This window comes from Chanos chanos, chromosome 7 (genome assembly GCF_902362185.1).
Source record: "Chanos chanos chromosome 7, fChaCha1.1, whole genome shotgun sequence".
NCBI lineage: Eukaryota > Metazoa > Chordata > Actinopteri > Gonorynchiformes > Chanidae > Chanos > Chanos chanos.
The window spans coordinates 31079687-31105967 of record NC_044501.1 but is presented as its reverse complement, the minus strand read 5'-3'; the positions used below and the strand labels follow the sequence as shown (position 1 = coordinate 31105967).

Below are 26281 nucleotides of genomic sequence, written 5' to 3'. Positions count from 1 at the left end.
AGAGAAGCCTAGGGCAGAGCTGAGGGGTTGTTTCTGCACGCTGAGCCGCTGGAGGTTCTGATACAGCAACTCAAAGAGCGGCAGGTACAGTAAGCAGATGCGGGCTTGTTGGTTCTGTTACAAGCACAAAGAAAAATAAGTCAAAGTGCAAACTAGTGTTAACTTGGAAATGGTAAAACATATTAAACGTTTTATTAAAATTTCACTCTTTTATTAAAAAAACCACACAAACACCCACACCCACACACACGCGCACACCCATCGTGACATTCAGGACAACCGTCTATGGACATGGTCATGACGCAAAATATGTTATTAGACTTGCCAATGATACGGTAATATTACTCATTTTTCTTCCTTATAATTCCAAAAGATAGCTTAACTCACCACTCACCGATTAATGTGTGACAACTCATAAACCCAACATTAGTTAGCTTTGGTATGGAGATATTCTGGCAAAATGTTTTCACTGCATACAGTGTTTATACGTCTGAGTTGATCTAGTCGGAGTTATTTTGACGTTGAGACGGCAGGACAAAACGATATCTATATTAGGACTATCTCAACTGTAAACAAAGGAAATATGGCTCATCCTGGCTCGGAAATATGCGAGCGCGGACAATAGTCTCGAGGTGTATGCACGTTGAATGGGATCAGACATTTGCATAACAGAAACGGCTTATCTTGGCTGACACCGTATATGCTATCTAAGGGTTATTTACTCAGCTCAGGATATGGGGTTTTAAGTTTCCCCCATTTGCATGGGCTTTTCCAATGCTTTGAATTTACGACAGCCAGCCTATGTTCCTGATGTCACGCTAACATCAACTTAGTCCAAACAGGATTTGAGAAAAAGAGAATTGAACACGGAGTGTGAAAAAGTAGGTTTTGTGGGAATTACAGACCTCGGGATTGTGAAACATGTCAGCATATAAACAGAACAAACCTCTCCCAAGTCTACTCTTCTGGAAACATACCCACACACACACACACACACACACATTTACACACATGGGGAGAGGGAGAGTGAAAAAGAAGGGGTCAAAATGGGCATTTTTGTGGATAACTGTGGGATTTTCCCCTCGGTCACCGCCCACGGTGGCAAACCAGCCCAAAACCTGGTTCTCACAGTGCGCGGTCTGGCTGTCCAAACCCTGGCCTGTGAGACCGCTCCGCTTCTGTCCACTGTGCCCTCATGTTACCTGTACTATGTCTCGCTCTCTCTGTTTCTTTCTCTCTCTCTGTCTCTCTTTCTCTCTCTCCCTCTCCCCGATTTTTTTCTTTTCCGGTCGATTTGAAATCTTTGGTGATTTTTTTTTGCTCAGAGGGCCGTCTCACCTTGAAGGCCAGGTACCTATCGTCCATAGCGTGTTTGATCATGAGGTTCTTCAGCACGGCCACGGCTAACTGACGGATGTCTGGGCTCTGCTGCAATCCCTCTGCCACCTCCCGTAGCAGCAAACCCACCAAGAAGTGGTTCTTACAGTACTCCTCGGTTAGGCTGTACTCCAAGCTCTGGTCTGCAATGAAGTATGTAAGTACGTCACCGAGGCCGGTACAGAAACGCGTCGTGCATCACAAAAGGAGATCTATGACACTGGCTTACGTGAGATTTCATATAGGAAAAATAAACACAAACAATCTTTGTTGTTTGTCAGGCAACCAAAATGCATCTCATGCATTTTTAACAGAATAGTACGTATGACAGACGTCTGCGTGTATGTAAGGTGTCCGCGTGTAAACAGCAAACACATGTTACATATCAGATAACAACAGAATCGAATAAATCATTCATAACGGTTGTGGAAGACATCACTTTGCATCCATCACAAAGACACAGCATCATACAAAGCATATGCGCATGATAACTGTCAGTTGAGATTTCTCATACTTGTTGAGACTGTAAAATGAAGACCAAAACTGAGGGACATGTGGAGACAACACAAACTGACAAAAAAAGTTTATGTGGAGAGCACACAAATCTTGGGTTACATTTAAAAAATATATTCGAGAGGGAAGGAAAGTAAGGAATTCATGTATCTATCTCTGTTTTTAGAAGCAGTACTGTACAGTTAGAGTAAATGTCTGTTCCCAGTTTGATTCAAATTCTTCAAAAGTCAGTAACAAGGCAGGGCTCCTCCATTTGAACATGTTGCATTTTTGATTTATCATCTGGTGAAAAAACAAACCCAAGATTTGGCCCCACGTGAGAAATTTCATTTAACATTCTCCTCACTCATACGGCTCAGCTCAGGGGCCAGAAAAGAAAAAGAAGAAGAAAAAAAAAAACCCCCAAACAAACAGAAAACAAAACAAACTAAAAAAAGAAACAGTTCAATGGTTAAAAAAAAAAAACAACAAAATAAAACAAAACAGAACAAGGTAGTTGCGGTTTCAGCCCCAACCTGAAAAGCTACTTTTGTCTCCCACATCAGAAATCCAATCTTTTCCAACTTGACGGCGAAGTGCTTTTTGACAACACAGAGCATACTATGAATGGAAGCCTACGGATGTGAGGTGCAATGTCAGGTAGCGAACTTCAAGGTTAATGAGTGTAGCAGGGGAAATGGCTAGCCAGGCCAGTTAGTGAAGTTATGGTTAAAGGTTAATGCTTGCTCCAGACGAGGCGAAAGTGGTTTTTAAAATGTTGGTCGGCATCACCTACCTATGACGCCAAAACACTCTGCCGCGTACGAAATAAAATCTTGACCACGAGCGAAAAATACAAACAGAAAAGAGAAATGAAACAAAATGAGCATAAACATGCATCGTTGCCAGAATAATCCGTGGGATTACGCAACATCATTTTTAATATCCGCTAAATATGACCTGTTTTGTAATGTTACCTTTTTTTCTAACAAGTGTAAAGTGAGTTTGTCCATTGACTGTGCTAGGACCACAATATGTGATTGTTTTACATTAAGACACAGCCATACCTGTGTATTGTAGCGATGCAGTGTGTGGATATGAATTTGGTTACATTTGAAAACGTACAAATTGTCTCTATCTTTTCAAATTGTCTCTGTAAAATTGTATGTCAACATGTCTTACACAACAGGCACTGCTGAATGGGCACTTCCAACAAAAACAAAAACTGCTATGGATTATAAATTGTAGGGTTTTACCAGCTTTTGAAACGACCTGCAAACACAATGGCACTAACAGTTACACAGGTACTCTGTCCAACTTAACGTAAAGAGTATTTGGCAAATTGTTAGTTGGGGTCTGGAGGTGAGAATAAGGGTGATATCCAAAGCAGGGGGCGGGGTGGGGGGTGTGTATGGAGGCTTTCTGCTGCAGGTGGGTGCAGTTTGGGGGGAGGGGGTGGGGGCAGCCATGATAACAGTGACATGGAAGTGTCAGACTGAGGGAAAAAAAAAAAAGAAAAAGAAAACCTACCCTGCACTCTCTGTAGCTTGGTTCTGCCAAAAGCCATGGGCAGGTTAAGAGGAATGTAGTGTTCGTGATTACACACAGTCATGAGAAAGTCAAACTTCATCTCTGTCAGCACCTGCCAAAAAAAAAAAAAAAGAAAGAAAAAAAAAAATCAATGGTATATGTTATTGTGGCATATCAACAGCTGTAGAGATGAATAATTTAAACTATTAGACAGAAAAAATATGATGTTCTAGCAGGTTGTGACAGGGCCAAAACAGTAGTTAAATGCAATTTCACGCTTTCAAAGTTTTGGCTCATCTCATGCCAATGACAAAGGACAAAGTGTCACCACTAGTCAAGATCATAACAGCTCAACTGTTTGCATGGTGCTTCAGCTGAGCTCACAGAAATGTCGTCACTTTTTCGCGTAAAAGATTAATACAATCTCGTTCGAAAGGCCAAAAGACATCAGTCCCCTTGTATAAATATATATTACACCTATGCGCTTTCTCAAAGTACATGCACCAAAGATAAGAAAAGGGCCATACAACAGGGCCAATTCCAGAGGAACTGCTATGAACACGTCGCAACGACTTGTGATAAGGGAGAGAAGAGACTTTGGGCCCTAGACAGACAGGAGCTACATATGGGCGACATTTTGTATCTTAATGAATTATGATGATAAGGGACTTACAGGTCAGGGAGAGCCATTTCCTGTACTTATACATGGAGCAGGAGCAAAGTCTAAATATTTAACAACCATTACCAAATCACGGACGACAACAAGTGCTTGAACAGAGAGACTTACACTTTGACCTCTGCAATCTCTCCACTGGGCAAATCCTCCCAACATACTGAACCTCAGTGTGTAAACAAGTACAGTTTACGTTTACAGTAAACATTTATATTCTTTCTGAAGTATCAGAAAGAATGAGTTTACTGTGAGAATTAGTGAAAGTGCTTCCAGAAATGGCTTTAGTATTGTTTGTAGCCAAAAGCGACGGTCTGAGAAGCGTAGCGTGGTCCCTGTGCATCACTGATTATGGTATTAAAAATACTCGATTTTCAGAGGCCCTTTTAAGCACCCCGACGTTTGCAACTTTACGGACGAAGACGAGCCACGAGGACGCTGTTTGCTGTGTTTACTGAGCGGCACGCTGATAGGTGACTTGGGCGTGGAGTGCTAGTTTGCATTTGCCTGTGCAAAACAAGGGATGCGGAACACACAAACAGAATCAGTCTGCTTTGTGACGCTATCGGTTTGAATTGTACTATGATATGATGGCACTGATATGACCATAAAATGAAAATAACCCCCTGGAAAAAGGCTGAGTGTGCGTGTTGTGTGTGTTTCCAGGTAACAAAGGGAACATAGGACGACGTGATATTCGCTCACACGCGAAAGCAGACGCCCTTAAAATATAACACTAGTGCTATTGTTTTTTCTAGCAACAACAACAACAACAACAACACATGATAATGGATCTGCTTTATATCACACCATAATTTTGCATAGCTATTTTTCTCATAAAATGAGCATATAACTACACTGTGCAAACTGCTACCTACACAGTTGTAACAGTTACAGTGGACTACGGAGCTTAATTTGTTCCCAGTAATAGCTATTGGAAACACTTAATACAACAAGGGCTAACAACAACAACAATAATAATAATAATAATAATAATAATAATAATAATAATAATAATAATAATAATAATACTATGAACCTGACCACCACAGGTAAATATGAGGGCCCAGTAGACTTGCTGAATAAAAGTAATGGGAATCCTGGCACTCATTTTTCATAACCATGTTGTAAATATGCCTAGCAGTGACTATATAGGCATTATAAAGCAGCGCCTTTCTTGACGTCTGTTCCTGAAAGATGTTTTGCTGTACCGGATCAGAGCATGCTATAAAGACATACTAAAGACATATGATAACTCTGTTGTTTGAACATACCTTAGGATCTTTGAGGCTGAATCCACACATATAGTCGTTTATTAGGCTAAAGACAAATCCTCTGTTCATGAAACTTAGGCATCGCTATGGAGAGAAAAGACATCTGTAAATCCCATTCATAGAAATCATCAAAGCTGATTCAAATGTTTTTATGCCATACACAGTTAAGACAAAAATCATGCGAGACTAATCCTGTTTTTAAGTAGTACAAACAATACCTTGGAAATGCCTGAAATAATAACCGTAGTAAAGAAGAGCCAGTTCCCTCCAGGAGAGTCAGGGTTTGGACAGACATACTGTCTTAAACTCTACTCAAACCGGTTTTGATCATTAAAGAGCTCAAATGTCAGATCAGGTCTGCAAGAAGCACAGCTTCCCAGAAGAAGAACTGGCAATCCTTTGGGTTAGTTCTGGATAAGACATTAGCTAAATTTAGGTTGGGTTAAGACTTTGAAAAAATATGTTATTATCGCCAGATGATGCCTTGATGAAGCTGGCCAGGCTGATGTTGACGCATCGGGCCTCCTCTGGAATCTCCACGTGACGGATGGTTATGTGAGGCATGATGGACAGCAGCAGGGACTGCAGGACCTGATGGAGAGAGTCTGGAAACCTCTGGGCGCGAGGCATCTAAATGGAGAGTGACGAGATGGTCAGCGGTAAAAACCTGTTACGAGGTTTCACCTGGATTTCTCTACACCTTAAGAGCTTGGAGTGTTTCACGAGACAGGATTTTTCAAAGGGTTTCTTTTCTTTTTTTTTTTTTTGTGAAAGAGCAAACTTTTTCTGTTCCTTATTCTTAAATTTTCTGCTCTGCTTGAGTGACTGCAGCTTACTACTCCGCCCTCCCCCAACCCCCTCCCCTCCTCCCTCCCCTTCCTTTCCTCCCCATCACCGCTGCTCATAAGTCTACGTCTCACCAGATTACCCAGTGGGCCCACGTCTAAGGATTGCTTCCTTCACAGCTCAGATGGGGCAAATGAGGCTAACATATGTTTCCTGTGACACATCTGAAACCAGCCTTGGTCATAGCAGACTAAGAGCGGTGTGAAACCTTCCAGACTGATGCAATGTGCAACGTGATGGGAAATGAGCGCTATCTGTGTGGTCAGTTGTCTTACTGACCGGGGCCGAATGCGTCAGCCAATGTGGGCATGCTTAATTCTATTCTCTTGGACCCCTCACTGTGTCACCTTGCCACTGCGCAACACTACCTTAAATGAGCCGACCCATCCTCATTGCCACCTCCCTCGTCCTGCTTTTGTTGTCATTATTTTGTCTTTTTGCTGGTATATTTTCTTTTGTATTATTATTGTATTAGTTGTAATTGCCAACTGGGTCAGCACCTATTGCACACTTGACTGGGTTCTAGATGAACTTGAAACTTTAACGGTATGAGTAATGTGGAGGAATTTAAACGGAAATAATCAGCCTGGTGGAAAGGCGGCCACTGTGTTCATAAAACACAGTCCCCGAGATAAACACCAGACTTTCTATTGTCAAACCCAGAAACGTAATGATATAAGACTCTAGCTTCCTCTGAAAATGATGTATGGGTGCCAAAGATTACACTAAATACACTTAGCAGAACAGGACTAAGAGGCACATGTAACCCGAAGAATACGTGTGGCACTCCTAAACGAATGCGTCTTAAGTTTGAGCCGAGTAATGTTATGCAGCATACGTCTTACGGATGAGGAAGTGAACACACCTTTCAGGAAAGGGGCAAACCACAGAGTCAAGCGAACTACAGATAACAGGAGAAAGCTATTTGCATACTCTGGTTAGTTCTGGAATTTTACCTCCAGCAAAAAGCCCCCAGTGAGCACCGACATGGTAGTTGGGGCAAAGTTTCTAAATGAATAGCGCTCTGTGTTTGAGGGACAGAATATTCAACGAATGCATGGCTAACAAATGAACTGTTAATAACATTTAAAGAGAAGGGAAACTGCACACCCTGCTCAGGTTAGATGAATCTGCCTGCCTGCACAGCTACACTTGAATGTGTGTGTGTGTGTGTGTGTGTGTGTGTGTGTGTGCGTGTGTGTGTGCGTGCGCGTGTGTTTGTTGGTTAGTTAGTTTGTTATTGCAGTGTTTTTGGTTACCCATGTGGCATAAGCTGTCTAAGGACATTACTGGTTTTTTTTTTGTCATGGTACAACAAAGACTTCACACACAAACCTTCATTCTGTTCCCCTCTTGTAGATACTGTGCCATTGATTTGGCCATGGTCTCGAAGAAGAACCAGGAGTACTGTGCGAGAAAGAGAACAGAACCACTAAGCTGGGTAAACAGAGCCATAAATACCCTGCTACGAATACACTAGAACGACAACGTTGTCAAAATGCTCCAACCTGAGTCTCAGGGTCAGAATACAATTCTGTGTGTGGTGTCCTGCTTTGGCTATTAACATGAAGAAACCTTCCTAACTGCTTGGGTATTTCCACAGCGGTGAAAACATATCCCTCTAGTGAATTTCTGGACTCATTCATGCCGGTATGTACGGGGTAAGCATATGCCGTACAGCAATATAAACTGTGAATGACTGAGTCATCCCCGTTTGGAAACTATAAAAAAAAAAACTGTAATAATTCCCTCAAGGGAAAACCACAACTCTAATGACTTGAAGCTAAAGTTAAGAAGAGGTCAAAGAAGTTAAGAGGGTAGAAATATTTTTTGTGTTAAGACATGACAAGGAGCTTCACATCATTTGACTGTTATGATCATCTTGACACATTTTTGAGAACATTTTAATAACTTGAAGACGGTTATTTCGAGCATTATATTAGTTTTGCACAATCTGTTTCCCTGTTGCCCACGATTAAAGTTAAATCATTAAGAATGGATAGAGAAAAAGCAAAGAAGACAACCGGGAAAAAAACATTTCCGTTTGAGTGTGCTGAGCCAACATGCCTCTATACCGCCACCTGCCATGCAGAGCGGGAATAACTTTTCATGCAAAGGATGAAACAGAGGGCCCATTCCTAAGGGATATGCAATTACTGCTCCATCAGCTTGAAATGAAGTAAAACACACACACACACACACACACACACGCACATAAAAAACAGAAATGAAGACAGAAATATGATCTAGATATGTTCAAGCCTAAACAAATCCTTACAGAGGTCAAAATACAACTGAGAGAGTACACACACACACACAGAGACACAGACACACGGACACACACTCACAGACGGTGCTTACCTTGAGCAGTTTGTTGCAGGTGTTGAAGTCTGCAGTCTGTTTGAGTATGGCAGTGACTGCTGTGGCTAAGACCTCATGTGTAGTCATTGACGTGCCTGCTACTGTGTTGTTGGTTTGAAACACATACTGTAGATGCCCAAAAAAAAACCCAAAAAGGTATTAAATGCACGTTTCCTCTGAAGTGTCTGTTGTCTTATTTGACAATTATATGATGTGACCATCACTTCAAGATTCTGGATTCATGTGACATACAAACGAAACAATAAAATGCGCTAGTGTACATTGTAATGCGACACGACACAGCCCAAAAGGTAAATAAAATCAAGGATCAAGGATATCTTTACTGTCCCCGAGGGGCAATTTGTTGTGCAAACGGCAGAGGCCGCTCAACAATAAAAAATACACTACATGTGGAAAAAATACACTATAAAATAAATAAATGAATAAATAAATAAAAGCAACATAAAAGTCCATAAAAATCCTAAAAAATAAAGTAAAAGGCGATAACCACAGCTTAGAAATCACACTGAGCTATTTAAAAAGCCAGTGGTGACTGGGACAGATGAGTTCTTGGATCTGTTTGAGATCTTGACTCTGAAATGCCTTCCAATGTTTTATGTTATGTTCTTTTACGTAAACTGACTCCACACCTTGAGAAATGAACGCAGGTAGTGCTCCAGTCCCTCCTCATGACAGCGGGAAACGACGTGAATGATCACCCTGTGGGAAGAGCTCTGTGTTACTCATGTTATACTCACTGTACTGAACAAACAAACAAACAAAGCACTGATGCCCACCAACTCTACTCATCTCTACTAATGCTGGTCTTTGCCTGCGATCAAAGGCCAATATCAACAATGACATTGTTCTCCTTAACCAGTATTTTTGATCTAACTACCCATCTGTTCATGCATTCATCTGCCCATCTCTTTATCACGAGTGTCATGGCAGTGACGGGAGACAGACTGACCGGGTGGAGTTGACAGCTATCTCTTGTGGTTCTTTGCTTGCTGTGGTGAGGACGTGGAAGAGCTGTATCAGCACCGTGGGGAGGAACTGAATGATGACCTGAGTCTCCACCGCATGAAGGCACTGACACAGGGAGCAGAGGGGTGGAAAAAAAAAGGGAATGAGCAAAGGAGTAAAGAGGAAAAGAGGGTCAATGAGAGTGTTAGTGCATAAAAGAGTGAGTGAGTGAATGAGAGAGTGAGTGAATGAGTGAGTTAGAGAGTGAGAGAGTGAGTGAATGAGTGAGTTAGAGAGTGATTGAGTTAGGGAGTGAGTGAATGAGTGAGTTAGAGAGTGAGTAAATGGGTGAGTCAGTTAGAGAGTGAGTGAATGAGTGAGTTAGAGAGTGATTTAGAGAGTGAGTGTATGAGTGAGTTAGAGAGTGAGTAAATGGGTGAGTGAGTTAGAGAGTGAGTGAATGAGTGAGTTAGAGAGTGATTGAGTTAGGGAGTGAGTGAATGAGTGAGTTAGAGAGTGAGTAAATGGGTGAGTGAGCTAGAGAGTGAGTGTATGAGTGAGTTAGAGAGTGAGTAAATGGGTGAGTGAGTTAGAGAGTGAGTGAATGAGTGAGTTAGAGAGTGATTGAGTTAGAGAGTGAGTGTATGAGTGAGTTAGAGAGTGAGTAAATGGGTGAGTGAGTTAGAGAGTGAGTGAATGAGTGAGTGAATGAGTGAGTTAGAGAGTGATTGAGTTAGGGAGTGAGTGAATGAGCGAGTTAGAGAGTGAGTAAATGGGTGAGTGAGCTAGAGAGTGAGTGAATGAGTGAGTTAGAGAATGAGTGAGTTAGGGAGTGAGTGAATGAGTGAGTTAAAGAGTGACTGAATGAGTGAGTTTGTGAGTGATTGTGCGAGTGAATGAGAGCGACTGAATCAGTGAGAAAATGAGTCATCAAATGCATGAGTTTCACAGTGAGCACTGCAATACATCTGAGACAAGTAAGGTCCATTAGAGAACATAATATGACTATGTTTACAAATCTCCAATATTTCAGAAAAAGACATCACTGCATGACCTCATTTCATACACTCGGATATGACATAATTTGACGTGTATGATGGCTGTGTCACAAATATCACTCGTGGGTTTTTTTTGGTTAAACCTTTAGATCTGAGCGCTTGTATCTCACCTTTAGGTACTTGATAAGTTCTGCTGGATTCCCCTCAGACCCTGATCTCATCAGCTGGCAGTGCTGAAAAAAGTTGTGAAGATGCAAGTCCTACAACAAAACAACAAACAAACATGATAAACGATGATAAATGACGTAACATTGCTGCGATCAGCCCATGAATCAGTGTCATCTGCTCATAGTACATCAATGTCAGGAGATACCATTCGGCACTTTTCTGACGTAAGTTATCATTATAAACAAGGACAACCCTTTCATCGTAAGGCATTTAAAAGAGAACAGCATGGTGCTAAAACTGCTCTGTGTGTTTGATCAGTAGTCATATACTAAAGTGATTTACCTGAGTGTATATTGTTGATGCAACATGGGTCTTCACTTTGAAGAGTGGTTTGCCATTTTCCACCCATTTGATGTCTGGAGCTGACTGTCAGAGGAAAGGCACAGACAACACGACCGTTTAAAACAACAACAACAACAACAATAACAACAACAAAAAAAACACACTAATCACTTCAAACAGTCCACTCTTTAAAATACTCACAGCAATATCAGCTAATTCACTGATACACAGACAAAAAAAGATAGATAAATTAGATAATGACAAATTTTTTTTTGTTTTTTTTTAACACATTGAATTCAGGACTTTGGGGAAAAGAGGTGCAGAACTGAAACCATCTGTGGTCCTAAAGACATAAAGGTGCTAATCTTTTTTCTCACGGGGGTGATATCGTACAGAAGGGCCAGAAAACACTGTCGAGTATCAGCCCTTAGGTGACTGTAAAGGGACTCTGGCCATTGTTCTGGATAAAAAATGTGGCATGAACTTGTTGGCTCACCTTCTTGGAGTCTTGGTTTTTGTCATAGAGGTAGCCTGAGGGGAGATTAGCAGCGACAGGAAGCTGCAGTTCGACAGACTGCATCCTGCCGTCTTTCAGCAACGGAGCCCATGAGTAGCCCACTGTGGATACAGACAACAATGTTTACGTTAGGTTAATACATATAGCCAAACAGAGCAGCATAATCTGTCATAATGTACACAGAGAAAACTAAAAAAATGAAAGTATGTGCATATTAGACACATAGACAATTCCTAAACACCAAACTGAACATCTTTTACAGCACGCATTTTATACCTGAGTGTGCGTCACATAAACTCACACACACGCACACACAGAGAGAGAGAGAGAGAGAGAGAGAGAGAGAAGGCCTTACCCAGAGACTCAACCCCTTCTCTTTTTTTGGTGCCGGTTTTGCTGCTTGGCTCACAGCTGATGTGGTAGAAAGTGAAAAGCACATGGTGTTTCTTTTGGATGTGGACAGGCAGCTCCATCTTAATCTACATCAGGAAAGTCAGACATAAACACACACAGCCTAACCACGAATGTCACGTCAAAACATTTATAAACAACCTGCATAACCTCAAGACCACTTCGCCACCGCTATGCAAAATCATATTGAGGCAAACTCATGATAAACAAACACACAGTAACAAAATATTTCAGCATGGTATGTAACCCCTGTGTATAAATATGCTCTAACTATGCATAAAATTCCCATTTTTGTCTAAACTTTGAAGGAAATAATTACGTAAATGCTGTCAGAACACAAAAATGCACAATTATGTCAGAAAGACAACACTAATTTCAGCGGAAGCAATTCTATACATGACCACCAGGTGGCAGTAAGGCATTGTGTCCAGAGAACCAGAGCCAGGCAGCATCTTTGCCCAAGTGCCCTGTGCCGGAAGGAATGACGTGAGAGATGATGACATCATCAGCCTCTGAGATTAGTCTGCTATAAAACCCTGAGACGGAGGAGGGCATTCGCTAATTTTCTTTCTGCCGCATAAGTGATTCCATTTAAAAAATTTAGAAGGAGTCTAAGTATATACATTTAAAAAAAAGGATAGAATAGCTTCACTTTCTTCTTCTTCTTCTTTTTTTGGGAATAGTTAAAGGGTTGCATTGTACAAAACTAACCACAGATTGTAGTTTTAATCTTTTTTAAGACCTGCTGAGGCATGAGTGCCAAATCACTCCCAATCTTGTGTGACAACTGTACTCCAACATTTGACTCCTTTGTTTTGACAAGGCTCCCAAAAAACAAGAAACCTCTCTCTGTCACTAAGAGAAAAGACAAGACTTTCAAACTGGTGTCTAATCCACAAGATGGGCCAGATGGCTTCCCATTTTCAATCGCTTGTTCATAACCTTGCCCTTAATTCACCTTTCCAGAATGTTCTCCTTACTGGCAGCAGGGCTTAATGTCTTATTACTCAAGCGTAAGGAGAATCTTGACTCTCAGACTCTAAGATTTTGTGAAGATTACAGGCAGTACACAAGAGCATAGACAGTATCACAACACTTGAGTGGAGAAAACTCACGAAAAATCACAATTTATGACAGTGTGGAAATTTGTTCAAATTGTTTTCCAATTTTACATTTGTATGACATTAGTCATGTATTTAATGCGTGAAGTTTTCTAGAAATTTCCCCAATCAGGGTTACTGATTTGTCCTGATTTGACTATTTCTACTGCAGGTTGGCTTGAGTGGTATTGCCGTGGTAACGAGTGACTGACCTCATCGTAGAACTCTGGGTTCTGATTGTGATGCAACACCGCCGCAAATGCACTGCTAGTGAAAAGTGGCTCTCCTGGTTTGCCGTAGATGCACTGAAACAGAGCCATTAAAATTAGTCATCATTCTATCAACGGGAAACAGCAGACTTTGGTAAGAAGGACCAAATGAGCATTTTAAAAGTAACTGAGCTGTACGAGTGATGTATACATCATTACGGTGTGTATACACTGTGTGTTTGCCTACATTTGTTCTTCTAACACAGATTAAAAACTAACAAAACAGAAAAGATGGTTAAGCCCTAACAGAGAAAAGATCATTTTGACTTCTATGTTATGAGCTTCAGCATTAAGGTACTGAGTGGAACAACCTTGAATCCAAATCAATGTTTAGGGATAACTCTTAAATCTCTAAATCTGAAACACAGTTAGTTATTAAATGGCTAGTCTGTGAACTGGACACAGCAAAGCTCTCTGGAGGGCATAGGATTAGACACTGCGTGAGAAAGGGACCGCCTTTAGGCACTGACCCTGGATCAGCGCATTCATCCTCATCCCTGAGCTTAATCAAAGCAATCTCCGAAGCGAATCTGATACCAGGTCTGTGCTTTAAGAGCAGTTTTAGACCAACGCTAAGCCCGAGCATGTGATTTGGAAATCTCGGCCAACAAACGAGGTCCGGAGGGCACGGCACAGATTTTGGCAACACGGACCAGAGACCAGCTTACAATTCCTGGGTAATCAGCTAAGGCAGATTAAACCCACTAACGGGAAGATAAGTCCACGAGTCAAACGGGCACATTAATTAATACACTAACGACTTATGGCAGCCCAAATTGCCAAGACTGTCTAGAGACGCACCCTATGACAGAATACAAGAATAAGAAACTAATTAACAGCTAACAAGGGGAATTATGCACACACAGGCTGCAGAAACTGCTCCATTTACAGTTTACATAAATTCAACAACAGCGATGACAGGTTTGGCTCCTGGTGAACTCTACACTCTTGGATTCAGCACCCTGAGAATATTCTGGAGGCTCATAAACGCTTTGTAAGTTCTTCCAGAACGCCTGGGACCCAGTGTTGCTGCCATGCTAACGTTACTAGCCCCACATGTCCTCACTCAGGGAGATGAAATCTCCAGAGATGGTTTATCCCTGGCATCTGATCAACTCTATGTAAATATTAATAGTTTCTCTGTGCATTGTCTCAAGCTAGTTAGAAAAACTTTTTTCTTTCCCTAGGCCTTTGTTTATGTGAACAAGCTTCCATTTCTCTCTCTCACTCTCTCTCTCTCTCTCTCTCTCTCTCTTTCGCTCCGTCTGGTGGAAAAAATAACTTCAGTGTGCGTTTATGGAGGTTTCTACCCACAAATATTTTGAGCTCTATTTGAATGTGAGGATACACAGGGAATGAAGGGGGGAGGGAAGAGAAAGATCATGAGATCATTATTTCTCAGCTGCCAGCAGCAAGGTCGGGCTTTCTCACCATTTCTCCCTTCTCTTTTTTCCCTCCTCTTCCTTCTGTAGACTCAACAATATGTACTTTACGCTCAGTTTTAGCTACTCTGTGTTCATCAGCAAACAGTGGGTCGCAATACTAATTTTAGTACCGTACAAAACTCATTCACCTAGTAAGACCAGAAAGAAATTAGATATACAATATACAATCAAAATTATACCACATGACACAAAATGGTAAACACCACATGACATAAAATGGCAAAGATAATGATTTCTTTCAGAACTTCACACTAGCTTGGATTTCATGCTCACCTTCAGTGGACTGGCCCCTTCTTCATCTGAGTCTTTGAACTGGATACATACAGCTATATTCCTTGCCTAGGGGGAGTAACACACAGCAAAGTCAGTTTCAGTTTATGAAAAGGGAAAAAAAAATGTGTGCTTGGAAAAGTTTAACCTCGCTGTAATACTCTCACAAACGCTGCATTTCTTTGTCGTGTTCCTGACTCTAGTGAGTGAAAACTCAGATAAAAGATGCCAAAACAGCTGACTGTATCCTAGCATTTCCAATTCATTTAATGCGGCTGACAAAGTGCTAATGTAAGCCAATCTGTTGTTTACATCAGTGGTGTCTGGTCTCAAGGCAGTCAACAGACTTGTATCACATTCATTGTAGCCATCACGGATTGAGAGAGATTTGATAGACGACAACCTTCATCAAACTAAATCACTTTGAAGTGCATTCACTCTGGGGGCATTCAAACAAAGGAAACTGGAGAAGGAAGTCATTTGTAATAAAGGCGCTTCACTCCACTCCACTGTGGCTTCACCTTGGCAAATGTCTTCTGGTTGTCGTATTTAAGCAGCTGGGGGTAGATATAAAGCTGATGTTTATAGACTGTGAAGGGTTGGAGATACTTGGCCTCTTCAGGGACAAATTCGTCGACCTCTGTGGACACCCTCTCGCACCCCTCCTCAAAAGGCTTGACCGGTAAATAGGAGGAGGTGACCGAATCTGAAGAGGGCGGATCGATTTTTTAATTTCAGACTTAGAGGGGATCATCAAATCAATCGTTTTTTTTGTTTGTTTTGTTTTTAGTTATTAGAAAACCACACGATGCAAATAGAAGACACTCACTTGAGAGGTCTGGAGGCACACATTCAATGGTGACATTCAGCTGTCCTGGAATAATCTGCAGTTTGCTCTTCTCTGGCCTGAGAAAAATAGCAGATTGCTGCTTGTTATCTCTAATGTGTCATGTTACAGCTGAACACCAAACAAACACACGCGCACACACACACACACAGCGAGAGAGAGAGAGAGAGAGAAAAAAAAACCTCACTTCCACACAATCACACTTACTTCCTGATGTCTGCTAGTAGCTTGATGAGGTCATCGCTCGAGATCTTGCTGCTGTCCTGGCGGTAGAGGGGAGAAAATTTGCCATCCATATCCAAACTGCCCTGTTCATCTTTAAACACCTGCCTTAAACACACGACAGCAAACAGTTCGTTTAATGTCAGGAAAGGAAATGTGTTCTTAAAAAAAAAAACAACTTCCAGGTTTCGTTATATTTGATTTTAATTACACTTCATTCAACATAAATGAACTTAATTCAAACGTGGAGACTACAATAAAAATATGTTTACCTGTTTAAAAATGAATCTTAAATGATTTCTACAACTGCTGTTGGACAAGGCCTCACTGTCTAAGAAAGCATGAACGAGTCAAACCCTCTCCTTTATTTAAAAATGCTCAATCTATACTTTACTGTGACTGAGCCCATGCTAACCCTTTAAAAGTTTCCCGTCTACTTCTGCAGTTCACCACAAATGCACTTCTATAAACAGTGAGACACTGAGGTGTGGAACAGAAAGCTTAATTTGAACAATATAACTTTCCACAAAAAAAATCTCTTGTGCTTGTGTGTCTTCCTACATTCTGGTAGAATATCTCCAGTAATGGAATGGAATGAGCGAGTCACATGACACGAGGCCTCGTTCGTCTATTCAACCCTCTCATCACACACAGGAGTCTCTAGAGGGGGCATGGCTTACTTGGCAGCCCAGGCGAAGGGCATCCGGTACTGGCCCAGCCTCTGGCATGTCTGCTTGGCAGCCTTCAGAACCTTCTGAGCCGTCTGGACGAACACAGAGAAGAGAAAAACCAATGGAAGACAGATCAAGTCAAATACAAAGCATAATGCTATCTCATCTATTCTCCGCGTCGTACGTGTCCTTACTGGCTCTCAGGCTTGTCAAAACAGGAAGATACTTTGTATTTACTGATGATAACAAGTGAAAGAATGCTTGTTATACAGCGCCAAAAGTTTAAGATAGGAGTCAACAAATCGCTTGCCTGATACAGTCTGGGTGGCGGAATAAACAAACAGTTTACGACTGCTGCTGTTATTTATTTATTTATTTTTTTCGATTGCCTGAAATAGACAGAGTGAATTCTGGGGCAGTGGAACAGTTGTGCTGATCTGATAATCGGAAATGATCTGGATGGTGAATCTAGGTGGAATAAAGTAACATAACCCTGATCTGGCCACGCGACTCCTCTTCAACTCGAGAGGGCACAGCGCTGTTTGGTCGCGGTGTGTTTACTGTGGGCCTGAGTCTGCTGTCGTGCGTTCGTCTGTAATGTGCTGTGAGTGAAGTGAGGGAGAGCAGCAGACCTTGCTGACGTCTGAGGTTTTGATGTATGGTTCTGCGCAGTGTGTTATGCCGTTCTGTAGAACCTTCTCCACGCGGGCCACCAGGAAGATGTCGGTGTGGGGATTGGTCACCGAGAAGATGCCCTGCGACGAACAGACGTGTAGTAAGATTCACAGTGCACTCACTCCTCAAACACAGTTACAGATCACACATTCATAAAACGACGGGATCTTCTCATCCCAAATTCTGGTGTAAGCGTATCTTTGCTGCATAAACTTAGCAGAATTAGACATAAGCACGGTAGAAACAGTAGAAAGAAAAAAGCTACCGCTTCGACTCTGTGTTTAATAGAGCTTAAAATACCCTTTTCGGGTATTCGACTCTTTTTAACGGAGGGAAGTTTTTGCCTGCTAGCACAGTGCTCTTTCATCTCTTATTTATGAAACGTCATCAAGCCTCATTTCTCTATGGCCTCTGCACTAATATGCCTCAACCACTCAGCTACGGCGGGAAACCAGCACTATTTTGGGGACAGTGAGAATAGGCCAGTGCTTTCTTCAACCACACAGACACACACACACACACACACACACACCTAAATGTTTTTGTTTTGTTTTTCTCAGGGTGTGGAGAAGAGTAGACTCTCAAAATACACAGGAGAGCAAAAAATGGTTTGAAACGTAGTTAAAATGGGATGTGTAATGAAAATATTTACACAATCCACACAAGTGCACACACACACACACACACACACTCACACACACGCACGCACGCATGCACAGCAGTGTTAATCTGAGTATGGAACATGAATCAGGGGGTAATACTCGATGACTTGTCTTACACACCCTGTGAACATCTGTCAGCTTTCTTAACACAGGAAAAGCTTCCTGTGACTGAACTTTGACTCAGACCATCACATAAAATAATAATCCCCGCTGTTACAGTATTTGCTGTTAAGAGTGGCTGTTCAAACACACACAGCCCACAGCAGTGTCTTATGAGAGATTAGGAAGAGTTTGAAGGTCGTTCCTGAGCCACACCCAGCAGTACCTAAATTGCATGTTACATCCGTCAGTCTGCAATCAAACAGCGATCAAGGGAGCCTCCTTTCTCTGTGCACTAAAACATGCCCTAGCGTAGCATTGCGCTAAATAGCACACTAGCTTTCCAAGAAATGCTTCAGGAAAAGTTAGATTTATATTTTATGTTGATAAGACAACATTTTTTTTTCCCAAAATCTTTACTCCTCCTTTCCCTAGAATTCTTTTTTCTCCCTTTTTCACTAATCTTATTCTAAGGTCTCCAATCCTCTAGTCTGTTTGTGTGAGTGTGTGTGTGCGTGCGTGCGTTCGTGTACGCGCGCTAAGCGCTGTGTTTTGTTGCCAGGCTCTGTTCTGTGCTAGTTCCAGTTAGCCACGTCATATTTCCAGCAGCCTGGCTGTGCAGGCAGGGGCCTGTCATTGTACGGGCTGTGATTTAGTGCAGAGAGCTGATGCTGCGGAACAAAGCTGCTAACAGCCCCAGCTGCCTCCGCCCTCGGCCTCGCGCTACCTGGACAGACACGCTTTTCACATTTACATGTGAAATATCGCCAACGCGCGCTAGCGCCGACGCGCACTGGCTCAAATAATCTGTGTTGTGTTATTGATCCACGCTGCTAAGAACCATCTCTAAAACCTGATTTTTTTAAAGCTAAGTCTTGGGTTTTCTGAAAACCTGTAAAAACATTTATATTTTCAAACCGTTTCCTGTGAAAAGGATCGTAAAAAGAAAAATGTCTGCCGCAAAACTGCCTTCGCTAAGTTTATTGAAGGCTACTTAAGAACCACAAATACCAAAGCGTTTTCTCAAGTGCTCCTCTCTGCGCTAAGATGGTGTTGTTACACAACATGCAGGGGACATGTATTGTGTGTGTGCATGCCACACTAATCCATATGGGATTTGCACATATGACAGGGTCAGCATAAAGCTCCAGGGCTTTACAAGCATCGATGAAGGGAAGGTGAATCAGCCGACTGGTCACCGTTTTCTGCCCTCCGCAGTGAAGTGCAGTAAAGACCACAGGCATGCGCTGTGCCGACACCCGATCCGTTATTCTGCACCACTATGAAATGAGGGATCCTCTCAGCAGTAATGTGTAGAGAGTAATGTCTCTCTCTCTCTCTTTTTTTTTTTTTATTCCACACATGTTAAGGACACAGGCCTTCTTGAACAAACTGCTGTGATTTAACTGCTCCTGGAAGCACCCTCTTACTTCACACCAAACATAAACCTTTGATTTATTTGTTTGTTTGCAGAGGAAAGCTTTCATAACTATATGCTTACTGAAGCAACAAATGATCAGATGTTCTTTGGTTACCGAGTAAATGATCAGATGTTCTTTGGTTACCGAGTAAATGATCAGATATTCTGTGGTTACCAAGTAAATGATCAGATATTCTTTGGTTACCGAGTAAATGATCAGATATTCTGTGGTTACCAAGTAAATGATCAGATGTTCTTTGGTTACCGAGTAAATGATCAGATATTCTTTGGTTACCGAGTAAATGGTCAGATGTTCTTTGGTTACCGAGTAAATGATCAGATGTTCTTTGGTTACCGAGTAAATGATCAGATATTCTGTGGTTAACGAGTAAATGATCAGATGTTCTTTGGTTACCGAGTAAATGATCAGATGTTCTTTGGTTACTGAGTGAATGATCAGATATTCTTTGGTTACTGAGTAAATGATCAGATATTCTTTGATTACCGAGTAAATGATCAGATATTCTGTGGTTAACGGGTAAATGATCAGATATTCTTTGGTTACCGAGTAAATGATCAGATGTTCTTTGGTTACTGAGTAAATGATCAGATATTCTTTGGTTACAGAGTAAATGTTGTTTGACCTATCTCTCACTGCTTCCTTTTAAAAAAAAATCACTTTTATTCTATTGCAGAAGAAAAGTGTGGGTTAGGAATATTTGCAAAGCTCACTAATTCACTTTGAGTCCACACACAACTCTGTGTGAGAATACTAGTGACTAGGTTACTACAGAATTATTCTGCAGTTTTCTCGTCGAAAATTCAGTGAATTCAGAATTCAGTGTTAACTGCAGAACATTCTAAACTGTGAGGTATTGTGCCCTTACCTGTGTGGGGAAACGGAGCAGAGACTCAGGCACCCTCTGGAGTATGGGCAGTCCATTGCTGTTACCTTTGACCCTGTCACCTTCTCCTCCTCCTCCTCCATTTGTGCCCTCGGGGTCTGTGGGTGTTAGCGGGGAGGCCTCTGTTAGCATCTCCCTCACACAGGGAGGGTTCAGATCCACGTGAAAGTCCGCTGAGATCTTGCAGCCCTTGGCGACGTCAAACAAAGCCAAGCTAATGAAGAAAGGTTCCACCTGGACGCAGAGTGAGAGGTGAAAGGTGGTGTTTTCCTTAGTGAGACATGGTAATATTTCATTTCAACATGCTGAAAACCTAATCTTTCATTGCACTGTATATATTTTGTTTGATATAACCCCTGTCTTATCAGGTTTCACTACAGCCTTAATAGTTTGAGACTGTTTTCTATGGCTATAAAGACTGAATGTTTCACAGTAACTTTTGGATAGAATTATTATAAGTTTTATGAAACTCAACAGCTTATGCAACTACACAAGCTTGATTCCCCACGAGTCCATTCCTGCTCTTGCCAGGAAGTGTGAAGAACGTCTGATTTTGGGAGTGTGTGTGTGTGTGTGTGTTTGTGTGTGTGTGTGCGTGCGTGTGTTTCAGGGAGGGAGGGTGCCACAAGTTCCAAACCACACCAAAGTCTGCCAAAATTTTTCTTCCAAGCCTTTTAAAACACACCACAGAACACTGAGATATTCATGACTGTCTCTTATATCAGAGACAAACCCACTGTGATATGCAACATATTCAGAAACACTACAGAAGACTCTAATGTATCCCAGAGCATAAATGCCTCCCTAAAACATTACCCTTATTGCCAATCTCAGTGCCTGCGTCAAAGCTGAAGTAATATCGATTGGGCAAGAGTGGAAACTGCAACTGGATTACAGCAGTTTTACTTTGGCAATACACAGTAGAGCTAAACTGCAAAGGTAAAAACTTTAGAGTTTATTAACATTCATGGCAGAGTCCCATCAGTTTAATATTTTGTATGGATATGTACTGTTATCATTTATATTTATTATACATACTTAAGGACAATTTGCGCTTACTGAACAGGTTTCGGCATTTGTAAACTACGGCTTACATTACTTAGGATTATACTTGTAACTATTAAAATACGTTGTCATCACCTAATGTGTACATGCTGAGTTGACAGTTAAGGATTACGATCAGTCAGGCACTACATAGCAAATTAACCACATAGGAAATTAACCAGTCAGAGTGTTAATTACTCCAGGCCTAGTCTAAGGCCTTTTTCAAGAATCCTAATTTACGTGTTACGGATGGTGTGAAAATGTGAGCTATCACCTACATTGGTCAGGACGCCGTCATTCTTCTCGCTGACGCAGCCCTGCAGGCTGAAAGTGAGGTCGTGACAGCTCACCATGAGTCGACGTCCAAAGCGCTCCTCAAACGGCTTCACGTCTGGCTCAATGCCAGAGAAATCCAGTCTCTGGAGAACAGGGGGGAGGGAGGAGGGGGCGTCATTTAATTAGACTGTCATCAGTCAATGCATCGTAGATGCCTGTAACCTTGACTCGGTCAAGTGTCAACACGGTAACGTATGCAAATTAGCATGTACTGTACTGTAAACTAAACTGAGATTAGCTGTATATGACTGAATTGCCCATAGGAAAAAAAATAACAAAGACAAGCAACACCTCAGTACTGCTTATATAATTTTTGATTTATTTTTTGTTTGTTTTTGTTCTTTTTGCGAGTTTTGTATTATGATTTTAGTCGAAGTTCTCTTTCTAATATCAGTACAGCAATGCGAGCATATTTATCAGTAATATCTTTCATGCTGTTCCTGTATATAATACAGATAAACACTGACTACTGTTTGATGTTCGAAGAGACTCTAACCTGCGTTTCTGGATCCAGGGAGAAGAGCTTCTGTCTTCCTTCATTCCGACTGATTTTATTGGACTGGTCTGTTTCTCTGGCATACTGTGTGAAGGGAGACAAAAGCGCCTCTTAGCTTTGTTCTGTACGTGTCTAACAGAGCAGTTGAAATGAGCACTTAAGTGGAGAGAAATACCGGGGCAGCAGTAAAAAGGCTCTCACAGGCGGAGAGCTTCTCTTTGTTCTACATGTGCAGTGCAGTGGATTTATAAATGCATTAAAACAGTTTGGTCTTAACAGGGCTACGATCTAGCCCTGCTGTCTCTCTGACACACACACACACACACACACAACGTAATTAGACAGGAAAGTATTTTAACATTCGCCACCCACGCACAGACGCACACACACCACCACACACACACTCACCACAGAGAATAGGGCTGGGTATTTGCACAGATGCCCCGATTCGATTAGATTCTGATTCAAAAGCTAATGATTCGATTCAATGCGATTCAACAGGAATGAGATATGAAACATATAGCAGCTTTCCATATTTGGAGAGATGTTTAAAAAGCTCTAAAGGGAACACAAACCTACAAATGCAGAGTCACTGGAAACAAATAGTGAAAACCACTAAAGAAAAGGCCAAAGGCTTGTATACTATGCTTTGAAAGAGGTTGAAGAGGTTGGTTTTGTTTTTAAGCACAAAAAAAGACTTCTCACTGAACAGAATAGCTGAAAATAAAAATGGACAAGTCTAAAAGTCACATGCCATGTTTCACAAGAACTTTAACTTTAATATAAGTTAACTTAAACATAAACTAAATACATCATGCAAAAGTTTGGTTTTGGCTTGTGCTGTTACGACAGTGAGAGTTTCGCAGTGTTTGGTCATGTGACTAAGCGTTGCGGCGAGATTAAACGCTTGTAGCATGCCGCGCGCACTCCATAGCAACAGCTCTGTGCTTTGGCTCGACTCCGCACATTAGTGCGACTCTGAAATGTCAAAGCAGATATCCCCTGGGCGGGTTTTTAAAAAAACAAACACACAAGTGATGGTGCAATGAAGCCACGCCGCAAAAAAGAGGGGATTTGACAGACGCGGCTGTGGAATACGGAGCGACCAGCCCATTATTTTATTTTGGACCTAACTGCTTCTTCATTTAGACTATTCAGTTCATTTATTTAGTTTGACGGGCTTGGAATGCAAAGCGACATATATCCAATGTAGGCTAATGTCTTTATTTAATTAACAATTACCAAGGCCGTTTGTTTTATTTTATTGTTGTAGCCTATATGTTCAGTTCGCTAAGTTTGTGGAAAATTGCAAAGAGTTCATTCGTGCGGACTACTTTTGATAAAATACATTTGTTAGATCATAGCGTTTGTGTTTTGTGTTTTATTGCTGTTTAAATGTGGCCTATTACATGGCTTTTTAAAACATATGTCCGGTAGTTGTTCTATATGGCTGGAATTCTAGGATATTAACACCCAAACTGGCCATAAAAAGTGTAAATTCTGGTATCTGGTATATATAGGTTCTCCTCTATGTGTTCGCAGGTTGGGGGGGGGGGGGTGTCTAGTAATTGTCTTCAAAGTTTAAAAAAAAAAACGATTAAAAATTTTCACACGCCTAATAAGTCAATGTAAACACAGTTATCTCCAATCAAAGAGAGAATCAGTACAAGTCAGAACTGCACTGAACATCGTAATGAGAGAAATAAAACACATATTACATTATGAGAGCAGTAACACGCTTCCCTCCCTGGTCATAAAGAGAAGACAGGATATACTGAAGAAAAAACCCCCACAGGTGTTAAAACCACATGCTTGTTGTTAGCGCCACAGAACAAAAAACGTACCCTCAGGCAGAGAGCACAAGACAGTTAAAGCTAAACCTAACACCCGATTGCTAATGTAAGAATTCATGCCCTGTGTTAGTCAATGACATTCAATGGTTGCCGCAAAACCTTATCTGTGGCTATAGAGAGGCAGTTGGAATTCAATGTTGGAAGTGATATTTCAGCTGCTGAGGTGGATCTGAGCTTGGATAATACCTTCATAAGCTCTGGATGCAGGCTCCGCCCCAAACTCTCCAGAATGCCCTCTGGTTTGCCCTGGCTGCTGGTATCTTCATCTAAATGGAAGAAACAGGTGTCAGTCAAGAAATGATATTCTACAACATGAATATAATTAGGTACCAAATCACCAGTCACATTATTATACATAAGTCGTAGTCCAGAGCAGCACGAGAAATTTAATTAACTCTCTTAAATTTTTTAAACTTTTTTAAATTAACTAACTTTTAATCAACTTTTACATAATCAATGAGAACCTTGTTGTATAGACCCCTTTCTGGATGTTAAAAATGCTAGGTTTGCCAGTCATGTCTGTGGAAGAGACACCAGACAAAGGAGGTGATTGATAATTCAGACACTATGTCCCAAAGCCCATGTTAAGGCCACTCTGTCTTTATGTCACATGGTGAGGAGGTTCAGACGTGTGTCACAGACATAACTCTCAGCCCTCCAGCGACAGCGTTAAGAGTGACACAGAACTGCACTGTGTGTGTAAGTTAAGACTGTGATAAAAAAACGAGTGTCAGACGCAGGACAGCTTGAGGACAGCGCATACTTTTAAGCCTTTGGGGGAATGAGTAACTACATTCATTCACAATGTTTAAGTCATTTCACAAGCGCTGCCAGATCTCGACTCTCCAAAAAAAAAAAAAAAAACTAAATGAAATCATTTCTGGCTCTGGACAGTTATTTCGTTTCCAGATGTGTTGACTTGAGATGAAAAAAAAAACAGAGAGAAAGAAAATCAATTCACTTGAGTCTAACTACTGAAAAGCCCATTAAATTTTAGCTCGTAATCTAGTCGACACATTATGTCATTGCTCCCTTAATGATGCCACATTAACTGAGACAGGTGTCGAACGTGTACTTTTCTGCAGTAAAATCCCCACTTACACTGCCGTCTAATTAAGGCATCATACGTTACACTTGACTGTAATTTGTTCATTTGTTTGGTATTTAAAGACTCTTTCAGATGTTATTTTGAGCTGTGAGCTTCTGCTCAGGACTGGTTTTTGTATTAGGTCTGTTTTCCGGTTTGGGTCTCCTTCCTCTTTGCAGGGGAGACTGAGCGTGAGCCAAAGCAATCCACCCCCCCCCCCCCCCCCCCCCCCGGTGCGCTGCAGAGCGAGCCCTCCAAAGCTTTTTCACCGTCTCACCAAGGCATGAGAAAATATTTGCTCAAACAACCATCCCCAAGGGTAGGATGAGGTCTGCAGTAATGAAAGTTTCTATCTGTATACACACATGCACATGCACACACACACACACACATACACATATTGTGCAATCCTGAACCTGCCTCCCTGTTTCTTACATTCAGGAAACTTATGAACTGGCTCTCAACAGCTTCCTCATACATAGCAAACTTATCTAAAAAAACACCAAAATGGGGTACATAAAGTCAACCCTACTGACGGGAGAGGTAGTTCTCTGCTTCATCCATAACCACGAGACTCTACTGTTAAAAAACACACGGTTGTAGCTGTCTCTGCTTCTGAGCTGTTGCTACAGTTCTGGATTACAGTGGGAAAAATTATGCATTTGAAAAGTTACAAGAGAAACACAGTATTCCTCTAAAAGGGAACTTGTTCAAAGTGTCAGGACATCCTGCAGTGAAAGGTTATTAGCCGATGACGGGAACTTATATGTTTCCTCAAAAGATAAAATTCATGTGACAGCATTTCACAAGAGTTAAGTATGACTGCAAGACAGTATTCCATCATTTCCAGGAGGGTGAGGGACACTCTAATCATATTGTAGATTGTTTTAGGAAGCTGTTTTGGTTAAGACTTCTAGATTGTTCTGCA

General features: G+C 41.5%; 1 protein-coding gene across 1 annotated transcript in view; it reads right to left on the bottom strand.

Moving 5' to 3' along the window:
• dock11 (dedicator of cytokinesis 11) overlaps positions 1-26281 on the bottom strand; it is a 71473-nt gene that overhangs the window by 35137 nt on the left and 10055 nt on the right. Inside the window, exons 9-32 of the mRNA XM_030779521.1 lie at positions 24453-24532; positions 22414-22497; positions 21860-22000; positions 20520-20771; positions 17409-17531; positions 16786-16868; positions 16091-16213; positions 15866-15942; positions 15558-15742; positions 15040-15105; positions 13265-13357; positions 11897-12020; positions 11509-11642; positions 11025-11108; positions 10685-10774; positions 9521-9642; positions 9201-9270; positions 8551-8676; positions 7525-7596; positions 5827-5973; positions 5344-5427; positions 3400-3511; positions 1339-1520; positions 1-114 (exon numbers count right to left, since the gene is read on the bottom strand). Coding sequence (XP_030635381.1) covers positions 1-114; positions 1339-1520; positions 3400-3511; positions 5344-5427; positions 5827-5973; positions 7525-7596; positions 8551-8676; positions 9201-9270; positions 9521-9642; positions 10685-10774; positions 11025-11108; positions 11509-11642; positions 11897-12020; positions 13265-13357; positions 15040-15105; positions 15558-15742; positions 15866-15942; positions 16091-16213; positions 16786-16868; positions 17409-17531; positions 20520-20771; positions 21860-22000; positions 22414-22497; positions 24453-24532 — 2768 coding nt within the window. The remainder of the gene's footprint in view (positions 115-1338; positions 1521-3399; positions 3512-5343; positions 5428-5826; positions 5974-7524; positions 7597-8550; positions 8677-9200; positions 9271-9520; positions 9643-10684; positions 10775-11024; positions 11109-11508; positions 11643-11896; positions 12021-13264; positions 13358-15039; positions 15106-15557; positions 15743-15865; positions 15943-16090; positions 16214-16785; positions 16869-17408; positions 17532-20519; positions 20772-21859; positions 22001-22413; positions 22498-24452; positions 24533-26281) is intronic.